At 35.4% G+C, this 11,722-nt stretch overlaps 1 protein-coding gene across 1 annotated transcript in view; it reads left to right on the forward strand.

The window, feature by feature from the left end:
* Positions 1 to 3,955: 3,955 nt before the first annotated feature.
* The window catches only part of LOC106466630, an 11,385-nt gene continuing 3,618 nt past the window's right edge, over positions 3,956 to 11,722 (forward strand). The window contains exons 1-3 of the mRNA XM_022394674.1: positions 3,956 to 4,044; positions 4,487 to 4,585; positions 5,210 to 5,587. Coding sequence (XP_022250382.1) covers positions 4,033 to 4,044; positions 4,487 to 4,585; positions 5,210 to 5,587 — 489 coding nt within the window. The 5' untranslated portion in view covers positions 3,956 to 4,032. The remainder of the gene's footprint in view (positions 4,045 to 4,486; positions 4,586 to 5,209; positions 5,588 to 11,722) is intronic.

Consider the following 11,722-nt stretch of genomic DNA (forward strand, 5'->3'; position numbering starts at 1 on the left):
GGCGCAAGTTACCGTAATTTTTTTGGTCTTCTTTCTTCTGAAGATCCTCTGTTCCTTTTGTCAAAGTGCACTCTGGCTGATTCAATTACTTTAGAACCACGCTTTGACGGAATAATTCTTCTTCTTATCTCTTGTTAGTCTTACTCTAACATATTAAGCGTTAGGCCCATGTCAATTGTTAGGCCTATCATTTCTACGGTATATAACGTTTCCTTTTGTAACTTTAATTTCTTCTGCTATAACTGTCTGCTGTTTCCCGCTCGTCTCACACTATTTATATCTTTATCACCTAATCGTATGTCTCCCTTCTATATTCTCGGCGTCAATGTATTGCACTCGACGTTCAATAGTCTCAACATCAACGAATTATTAACAAAACTTCGTACAGTCGTCTGCTTTTAACTCTTATTATAACAAAAACTAAACAATAATAAAATATTCACTCACAAAAACAAATCAATAAATAAATCTAAACTAAACAGTCTTTTATATAATGACAAACTTGTCTACCTGAACATACACAACATAAAACTTGTTTACCTGAACATATACAACACAAACTTATTATGAATTAGATCATTATTTTTATGGCGTACAGTTTAAAAGAGAAAGAAAAGGACTCTATAACTCGAATTACAATATATATATTGTGAAATTTCAAACACGAAATTATTTATATATATATGTATTTAAGAAATTTTTTTAAGTTAACGTGCTCCTATCATTACGTTTATAATTTGGTGTGTTCTTCTTGGGAATGTATGATGTCCAAATATTTATAGATAGGCGTTAAAACTGTATTTTTAGAAATATATACTGAAAATATACAAGTTAAAAAGTTCAGACACGCGAAATTCATGAGAATTAGCTGCTACCGAACTGTACGTAAAACCAAGGCTATACTATATAACAAACGAATGAATAAACTGAGTTAATGCAGCTACACTTTCAGCCAAAGTGAGATTCAAGGTTTTTGTTAGACTCAGGAATAGCGATGGGCTCTTCTCAGCAGTACAGACAGACCAGCAGGTGTACTGAACCGTCACGATTGTTTTTGTTTGTTTGTTTTTGGAATTTTTCGTGCAAAGCTACGCGAGGGCTATCTGTGTTAGCCGTCCCTAATTTAGCAGTGTAAGACTAGAAGGAGGGCAGCTAGTCATCACCACCCCCCGCCGACTTGTTGGGCTCTTCTTTTACCAACGAATAGTGGGATTGACCGTGACATTATAACGCCCCCATGACTGAAAGGGCGAGCATGTTTGGCGGCACGGGGATTCGAACTCGCGACCCGCAGATTGCGAATCGAGCGTCCTAACTACCTGGCCATGCCAGGCCGAACCGTCACGAAACGTTCGGGTTAAGCTACGTTCACGTGCTACAAATGCTCGAGCACAAAAAACCGTTACGGATTCATATCTTTACAACACAAATGAAATTAAATCTTATCCATATCCTAATCGGCATGGAAAGATGTATTCTTATATGTTAACTTTACATGGAGAACGAGAACGAATAAATTTGTTGTTTAACAGGAAAGTTTTTGTCTTATTTTTTTTAAACTCTGAACTTTAAATTATTTCCTATTCTTACCTTTCTACGGGGTTTCTCATGCATGAATATGTGTACAGGAACTATATGGTTTCAGAAAGCTGCTAACCTTGTATCCACGCCACGCCTATGTTTCAAGGCTGTTTTCTCTCTGACCCAGTTTACGCATATTGCGACTATACTGTTTTAGGTACAAAACATTAAAAAATAATAAATGTAACACCCGAGGAGGTTGGGTAAGGTATTAGTTAAACGAAATCAAGGAATATTTGGGCGTTCAGATACAATGATCATTCTTTCGTTCAAAAACTATCACGTGTAAGAGCGATAGACAAAACATTTGCTGAAGGTAAAACAAAAAAAACAAAACAGACGAGATATTATTTATACCCATAAAAATATGGCTTACGTAACTTCTGTTTCCTACAAGTACACTTCTTCAGGAATGCCGTTACTGCAATTTTTGAAATATAAATAAAAAAAGTCAGCTTCTTGAAGCAAACTGGCCCAGATATCCAAAATTTTAATCTCTGTCACTGATGATGTAAGTAGACAGCTTTGTTTGTTTGTTGTTAAGTGCAAAGCAGCACTTGAGTGACCAATGCTGGTATCGAATCCAGAATTCTAGCATTATAAGCCCCCCTCCCAGATCTTTTTCAATGAGCCGTTAGAGAAACATGGTTTCATGAATTAATTGGAAATCGCAACATTTTTTTTTATACGTGAGCGAAATATTAAGAAATTAAAAAATTACAATGAAACTAAACCGTGAGAAACACGATCATTTCAATGAAGACTAAATTAACCCATTGAAGGTTAGGTATACAAATTCGTTTAATGAAACAAGAATACAGTTGTGATTTTTTTCCCCATAATAACTTGACTTCTTAGAAGACAACGATCTCTCGGAGCGAGAGTTTGTTATTAAGTACAAAACTACACAATGGGCTATCTGCGCTGTGCCCACCACGGGTATCGAAACCCGGTTTTTAGCATTATAAACCTTAAGAGTTACCGCTGAGCCATAGGGGGGCAGGACCGACATAAAAGCTTACTAAATATTTCCGCTGTGAATTAAAGAATGTATTGACAAATGTGACAGTTACCAAAAACAATCTTAACCCTTTAGTTACCATACTAAATTAGAGATACTTTAAGCAAGTTTTGTTATAGATTACTGTTTCTAATAATACCCAGAAGAAATTTCTAAAATTTAACTTCAGTAACATATTTATTTGTCACAAAATTTTAATTTTTCCGAAACTAAAACAGCAACATTTATTTGGTGCTCCCGTGTATAAAGTGACAAGTTATTTTTACAGAATACATTGTATATTATAAAAATGGTATACATATAATTACAGCGAGTTAACTTTTAATTATAATATTTCAATGATGAAGTATTATCAACTTACCATGCGATTCATATTTCGTCACAATTAAAAAAACCGTGAAATTAAACATTTGATATATTTACGAAAATGTCCTCCGTTGGGTCAGTGATAAGTTTATGGACTTACAACAGTAAAATCCGAAGTTTGATTCCCCGCGGTGGACACAGGAGATGGCCCAATGTAGCTTTGCCGTAAAACATATCAATAACAACAGCAATAATAACAATGTACAAAAACACTTTATTAAAACAGCAATAATAACAATGTACAAAAATACTTACTAAAACAGCAAAAATAACAATGTACAAAAACACTTTATTAAAACAGCAATAATAACAATGTACAAAAACACTATTAAAACAAGAAAAAATCAGGTCAGGTAATAAAAGAACATTTTTTTCTTCTAAAAATGAAACATTTGGAAGTAATAGGTTAATACACGGCTGTGTTTTGTATGTTTGTTTATTTAGAAAGATTAGCTGCGTGTTGTAGACGTAAGCAGTGTGTGTGTGTGTGTGTGTGTGTGTGATGTGTTAAGTATATATCTTGTGTCACAAGAGAATAAAAATATTCGTTGGTATGTCGTAGGAATTCCGAAAGAACAAATTACATTTTGAATTGTAACGAAGCTGTTCCTTATTCCCGAAAGAAGAAAAAAACTGCTTGTCCGGAACTCTTAATAAACAAATAATATACACATTTGAGAAGTGACTAACGCATAATTTAACATCGGAATACTGTAATCAGCCTATCGCGTCAAACTTTAAAGGACATTTACTTTTTTATTGTAACTTAATTCAAACCTTTCTGAACCAACAACTGACTTCATGACCAACAAGACTTCGAAGGTTCAATCGTTATGGCCTGAGAACCTGCTCGAGAACCACGTAAAGAAGCAGTTTCTGCGAAGTTAATACCGAACCAGGATGGCCTTGTACCTCTCAATTTTTCTACAGACAAATAATAGTTATAATAATGAGTAAGCAACAGTTCGGAATGTGACTTTACTGTGACGTCATAGTGCACTATAAAAGTGGACAGACACTGAGACAGATCAACTGTTGCTCCGACTTGTCCATAAAGTACAACCATGATCGCTAAGGTAAGACGCTAGTGCATTACACACCGCGAGAAACGAAGTTCGATCCCTGCTAACTCTACATAGTACTAGCAGTACGAATCAAAGTGTTACGTTAAGATTAGCTTTATCATCGAAGACTAATTTACGTTTTAACTGTGGTCACGTGATTAGGTGTTAAAATTAAGCTCTAAAGTCGAAGCAGTATTTTAACCCATACCTGTTGAGTGTTGCGTGTCTTAAATATGAAAAATAAATCAATGGGTTAGTTTTTAAACATCATATATTAGTGATAATTCTTAACTTACTTTCTAACAAATGAAATATTTTGAAAATTCTCGCGTTCCATCTTTACAATACTTCTGTTGCAAAACAATGTGAAAAAGTAATATTTTATACCATTATTTTAATTTTTAAAGGAAAACGGGACATTGTAATTTTTTTCTATGATTGTTCTTTGTATTAGATCTTCGTTCTTTGCGCCTTGGTGGCCGTCGCCTATGGGGGACTTATCCCCGCACATGGTTTGGCTGGTGGTTCTAGCATCACTTCACGACGACAGGATGTAAGTAATCATTCAAAAAATAACTGAATATTATCAAAAAACTAAAAATATTGAATATTATTAAAAAAAACTAAAATATTGAATATCATTAAAAAACAAAAATATTGAATATTATTAAAAAAACTAAAAATATTGAATATCATTAAAAACAAAAATATTGAATATTATTAAAAACAAAAATATTGAATATTATTAAAAACAAAAATATTGAATATTATTAAAAACTAAAAATATTGAATATTAAGCCGACAGATGACGCAGTGGCCATTAGACGCCATTTATATTATTATATATTTTTATTCTAATTGATTTGTCATATGAATTGTTTTTAATATTTATTACTTTGATTTATTTTTATTCGTTTCGTAGTTACTTTTTAATTTAAAAGATCATCAAACGGAAAATCTGCGCTCATTAAACTTAATCCGAATTTTCCAGCTTAAAAAAAATATCTGATAATTCAATAACATTCGCTATCTAGGCGTTTTTCACTAATAATTCAAAAACAGCGAATGAAAAATATCAACTTTATAGTGACTTATGAAAGCTATATTATGTTTATATATTTTTTTTGTTTTAAACTTGAGAAATTTGTTCGATATTGTTTTGATTCTTTGAAATTAGGATTTCGGAAACTACGCCTTTAACTACGACATTGTTGACCCGTTGGGCGCCACCAACGGCCGCTGGGAGGCTGGAGATGGCTACGGTAACACACGTGGAGCCTACAGTCTGAATGACATCGATGGTCGTGCCCGTAGAGTTGAGTACGTCGCCGATGGAGCCGGTTTCCGTGCCGTGGTTAAGACTAATGAACCAGGTACCGCCCCCAGTGCTCCTGCTGGCGTTGTAGTGGCTTCTAGCCAACCCGGAGTCGTTGCTCACGGACCTGCCGTCGTGAGAACTGCCGTAGCAGCTCCTGCTATCGCCGCTCCCGTTGCTGTTGCTCCCGCCTATGGCTATGGCGTGCCTGCTTATGGAGCCGCTGCGGCTTTCAAATACCACTAATTTCCATTCGCTTTGAAATTAATATCTTAACTACTTGTTTGTTTCTCTGGGAACGATTTAACTTTACGCCGACAAAGTGTTTGGTATCCTTGCTCTTCTGATGCTCTTACACATCTAACGACGTTATTAGCTTTCCATCTTAACAATAGTTCACCCTTTGCTCTATTTGGTGCAGCTACCAAAGAAAATATTTATTGTTCAGTTTATTGAACTTTGTGCTGCCCTCTACATAAAATAAACAGCTGGTAAACCTGCATATTCGTATATAAATTCTGATTTAATTTAGTATGTAGATTGATGTACAGAAATAAAGACGTGGTTTGCTACATGTGTTGTTGTTGTCGTTGTTGTAACCTCATTCTTTAAAACACCTGAAAGAACATCTTTACATCAAACTCGTCGACAGTGAAATAAAAAGAACACATTGAACGTAATGACAGTTTTTTAAATGATTTTATACAAGAATATCTTTAGAAGTAATTAGTTGCATCATGAGTTCTGGCCTGTAAGGTGCGTTTAGAATCCGGTTAAAAAAGTAACTAGACATATGATCACTTTAGAAAGTTATTGTTATTATTTAAATTATTATTAACATTTCATTATTTTACATTATTACAAAACCTTTCACGTCTGGAATGACCCAGAAATACAAGGAAATAATTGAAACCGCTGCAAGAGATCTGACTTATCACTTTGCCACTAGAGAGCGCTGCAAAGGATGTTTGTTTGTAATTATGCACAAAGCTACACAATGGGCTATCTGTGCACTGCCTACCACGGGTATCGAAACCCAGATTCTAGCGTTGTCAGTCCGCAGATATACCGCTGTGCCACTGGGGGGGGGGAAGCTGCAAAGGATAAATAATTAATATTTAAATGGTGTAAAGATGCCAAGATTGGCGAGTATGATCTGTTGATTGGTAGTTTGTACAATTTTAATCACTTGCGATATTGATAATAAAGGTACAATAATCAGAACTATGTGTCAAAAATTATGTCTCACAGACTTTCAGTTGACGTTTCAACTGAAATTGACGTCTTGATTACTCTTGGAACGATCTGACTGCATCACAAGCAGGGTTTATGTAGTTGTACTGAGCCGGATGTGACCTAGTGGTCAGTGTGCCGGATTGTGAGCCTGAGGGTTCAAGATAAAAGTCCCGCAGTAGCAAAAAACGTGATTTACTTTTTTTTGGGGATTTACAAAAGTAACTGGCAAAATTTCACTAGTTAGTCAGACAGAAGTACCACAAAAGTTGGCGGGGGTGCTTTTGACTTTCGTCTAGTTGTCTATCAATTCAAAATTATGTTGTTTTGTGAGAATATTCTAGACCAGTAAGTTTTGCAGCGTAGAATTTTATTAGACTGGACGATATTGTTACGACAGCGGAAGTCACGCGACGCTGGGAGCATGCGTGCTGAAGTTTCTAGAAGGATCATGAATTTTCCTGGCAATTCTAGTTTGTTCGAGGCGCCCACTTTTTTCTAGTATATAAGCCTGGCAAAGAAAGCCAGCGAGATAGGCAGATGGATATGCAGATAGATTGAAGAGATAGATAATTGAGTCAAGCGAACAGTAGGCACCGTAAGTAAAGTGTGTGAATCGCTGTGATTTAGAACGTGTGTTATAAAGGTTGTTAAGTTTAAAGTGACTGTGGAAATTCTGTGCACTAAAACGTTGTATTAAGAAATAATAAACTAGTTTTAATTAAGAAAGGACTTGTATTGCTAAAGTTCCCCGGAAAGAATTTATACCGCAAATTCACAAACGAGCAGATACGTAACAATATTTTCAAGCGATATGACTATAAGTAATAAGTCGTGAAAATAAAAAGGAACGTCTGTTTATAATAAGGTCACTGTGTAACTTCTTTCAAAAAGCATCATATAGTCGCAAACAAAGTAAAACATTAAACAAATAAATACGTATTAAACTCATTTGAAATAGAATCTTCTTTTTTTATTTTAGAATGCAAGTGTTGGATAAAACTATTTACATTCCATTTGGCACGTCAAATAATAATAAACGTCACATCAATGTACGCTATTCATCTTCCATGCCAAATCCTTGTTAGTCAATCCAGAAAACATGTTAAGTCAGTATATGTGAAAACATGGAGTCCACCAGATATGTTAAGTCAGTATAGGTGTAAACATGGAGTCCACCAGTTATGTTAAGTCAATATAGATGGAATCATCGAGTCTAACAAAGCTAAACATACTGACTTTGATGGAATTTTTCGACCTCGTCATTTCAACCAAATTAGTTAATGCAGTAATGCAACACCAAATCAGTCGAAAAAGTCAGTAGTATCGTTAATTTAGGAAGGTTAGTGAAGAAGATGAGCTTACCAGGTGATATCTATTCAGATGACAGTTAAATGTTGCATATAAACTGCACACAACATCAGTGGCCAGCAATGAATAAGCAGGAGATGCTAATCTGGCATGGTGTTTCTAACCAATTTGTAAATAGAGATGGACTTATGAAAGTGTTATGGACTTGAAGCACGTGATCCTTTTTTTTTTGTGGTGACATCTATATTTTAGGTGCTCTGTCTTTATGTTTTTGGATATTAGTTAATGTTTAATTCATTATTATTAATACGGCTTTCAAAAGTGGTGTATCCTATATCAATATCTTGTTAGGTTTAGCTTAATTTTCATGCAAAGACAGGAGGATAATCCTCGAATTATAGCTACTATACTAGGGCAAATACATATAAAAAAATTTACACAGTACTGGCACTCTCCTATACGTGCCGCCCCCCCCCCAGTGGAACAGAGATACGTCTGGGGACTTACAAAGCTAGAACCCGTGTTTCGATACCCGTGGTGGGCAGAGCACAGGTAACCCATTGTGTAGTTTTGTGCTTAATTACAAACAAACAAATAAACTCTTATACGCCCCCTAGCAAATCTGTATGCTCACGACGATTAAAACATACGCTAAACGATCACGATTTTTTTTTTTTGGTTATAGGGCAATTTTTCTATTGTGCTTAGAGTTATAAGGAAAAGGGTTGTCCTTCAAATGAGCCTATCCTGTGAATTCACGGATTCATTGTTAGCATCCTGCTGTGGCAAAATCGATCTCCTCACTTTGGGGCCATGGGTACGTCATAAGAGTGACAACCAAGTCCCACTATTCGGTCAAATGAGAGTAACTCAAGAGCTGGGGGTGGGGTTGTAGTTTAGCTGCCTTCCGTTTATAGTCTATCATAAGATTAGGGACGGTTATAAACAGATTGCGCTTTCTAAAACAAACAATTTAATTTGTTATTGAGAGCTGTGGGTGTTTCTTTGTTTTGGCGAAAAGCTACACAATGGGATGTAAGCGCTCCATTCAACATGGGGAATCGAACCCCAATTTTAAGCGTCTTAAATTGGCAAACCTAGCGCTGACCCACCGGGAAAACTTGAGGTAGATAAAACACCGAAAGCTTCATATAAGTTCAATTAATTTTACATTAAAACAAATCATGTAAATTGTCTAGATGTTTTCAAAGTTAAACTTTTTTAAGGAATCGCTCTGGTTTTCTGGCCTTAAATAAAGTTATTTGTTAGACATCCTGTAAGTGCATAATAATCATCGAATTTAAAGCATGTAGAACTATTTTCCTACTGCAAATCATTGCCCTTCACACTAAAAGCTTGCATATTTTATCTAGAAAAAAGCAAAAGCTTGCATATTTTAGCTTACTAAGTCGTCGCAATCGTGGTAGGTCTCGTGGCCAGAATTAAGTCAAGGTCGTCAGTCAACGAAAGTAATGTACGAAGTACGACAAATAGTGGTGTATTTTGAGGACTGGTTTTCAGACGACGAAGTCGACGACCTTCTACAGGAATTTCTATAGCGGATTGTGGGCCGGGCGTAGTTATGGAACCCCGTCTGTGAATCCGAGAATTTTCATTCTTGTCCCGTTGCTACAGAAAACGCGTTCCGCACTTTTGGACCTTGGGTTTGCCATAAGAGTGGCGGTCAAATTCCACTATTAGGCTTGACTAAAGTAGGCTTAGAGTTGGCAATTTAGCTTTGCGCAAAACTTCGAAACAAACTAGATACCGGCGTTCTGATGGGCGTATAACGGTTCGAATACGTGTAAAGTTTGAAATTATCGTGGCTTCAAAATAGAAATACTAAACGAGAAGAACAAGAGTGATTTTCACGAATACCAGCAACAACGACAAGAAGTAACTTCACTTTTGATAATATTTTTTTTGTTCATGGTCATAAGCGCTTGACTGCTCATAGGTCAAGGTCACACAGAAGATCAACCACCTTCATCATAATGGTAGCAAATTGGGATTTTGTAAAACGATCAAAACTCGATAATAAACTGAGATAGGAAAAGCATATTGACCTCAAGACACTATTTTTTTTTTGTGAGGGGAGGGGGTAGGAATTGTTTGTCGTTTTTTTTTCGTGCAAAGTGGGGAGAGAGTTACACTCTTAGAGTGTATTTCTAGTTAGGGTTAAGTTCACAACAAATATTTCGACACAACGTTTTATACCGTCATCTACATTCCAGTCTCCTTTCCATATCTGAAACAAATAGATCGACGTCTAGTATTAAAATACGTTTGGAAATTATGGCCAATGTTTCCCTTGAAAAGCTTGAGGATTAGGATAATTAGACCATGAAGTACACTAAACTATTTTGCAGTAAAAGAGTGGCTTAGAGAGTGTGATAAGTTTTTAACCAGTAGTTTGAGTTGTTATAAGTAACTTACTAACTAACAAGCGATAGTGAGTTAGCCCTTTATTAACTCAGTTGGTAGAATCGGAGGAGAAGAAAACGTATATTTTGAAAACAAATTACCACAAGGGCTTTACCCCGTCTAAAGGATATATTAAAAAAGTACGACTCAAATTAAGTGGCGAAGAATTATTCAAAAATTTTAAAGATCACAAGATTTATTGCATTTTTGCAAAAGATAAAGATAATTAGTACATTATAGTTTTCAATATTATGTTCAAAACACTAGTGCGAGGCCAAACCAAGCTGTCGCTTCTTTTGCTAATGCGTGGGGCTGGCGCTCATTGTGACTTTAGTTTCTGAATAAAAAGGAATTTATATTTACGTATAAACGAGAAAAATAGAAAAGAAAAAAAAACAACAGATCTTTAATAATACGTTTTAGACTTAGTATTCAATCGCAATTTTGGAATAATCGTGATTTTTAAACGAGATGGATAGTATGTACTATAAAAGGAATTAATTTTCTGAACATTAAGGTCTAGGCATTTGGATATCGCTTAGCGTTCTCTGGCTAGAAGGATGACAGCTAGTCAATACCACCCACCTACAGTTCTATAAGAATGGGTGTCAAATCCAGCTGTTCGATCCAGCAATAATAACCCAAGAGTTGACGATGGGTGCTGTTGGCTAGGTGCATTCTCTTCAGTCTATCAGTTCAAAATTAGAGACAGTTAGTGCAGATAGTCTTTGAATGGCTTCGCGGGAATGTTTTTTCAGGCCGGCCTAGATACAACAAACACAGCAGTAGCTGGAACACTATTTATATAAGCTATTTGATACAATAACAATATTGTCGTTGTCAATAGATATGACAAATATAGTGTAGTTGGAATATTGTTATCATACACTCTTCTAATTCCTGAAAATCTCTGAGGGACTAGATTAAGAATGAAACGTTTGAAAATGTGTTAGGCCTAATTCTAATGTCTTGTGACAAACGTAAATATTTCAGCCATATTGTTTCGCTAACATATCAGCATTGACGTTGGAAGAAAGTTTTAACTGTATAAAACGGAGATTTATTTGGTTACTGTTATGTTAAAACATATAATTTTGATTACAAAAATTCAACATCAGCACTTGTTTACCTATTGAAGTAAAAAACAAAACAAAAAACTGTTTTAATCTCAGAGCTTGTTAAAATGTTTACAACAGGTTAACCATAAAGCGTTGAAAGTAAACAAGTCGAATATTACCAGCATATTCAGGTACTTAGTCTTATCCACTTATCTGGTTAAAAATAAAAGTCAAATATATAACTGGTGAGACTCCATGTTTTCACCTATTGTTAAGTCAGTATATGTGAAAACATGGTCACCAGTTCTGTTAAGTCAGTGAACTGGTGAGACTCCATGTTTTCACCTAT

Source organism: Limulus polyphemus, unplaced genomic scaffold, assembly GCF_000517525.1.
Source record: "Limulus polyphemus unplaced genomic scaffold, Limulus_polyphemus-2.1.2 Scaffold2329, whole genome shotgun sequence".
Classification (NCBI taxonomy): Eukaryota; Metazoa; Arthropoda; class Merostomata; order Xiphosura; family Limulidae; genus Limulus; species Limulus polyphemus.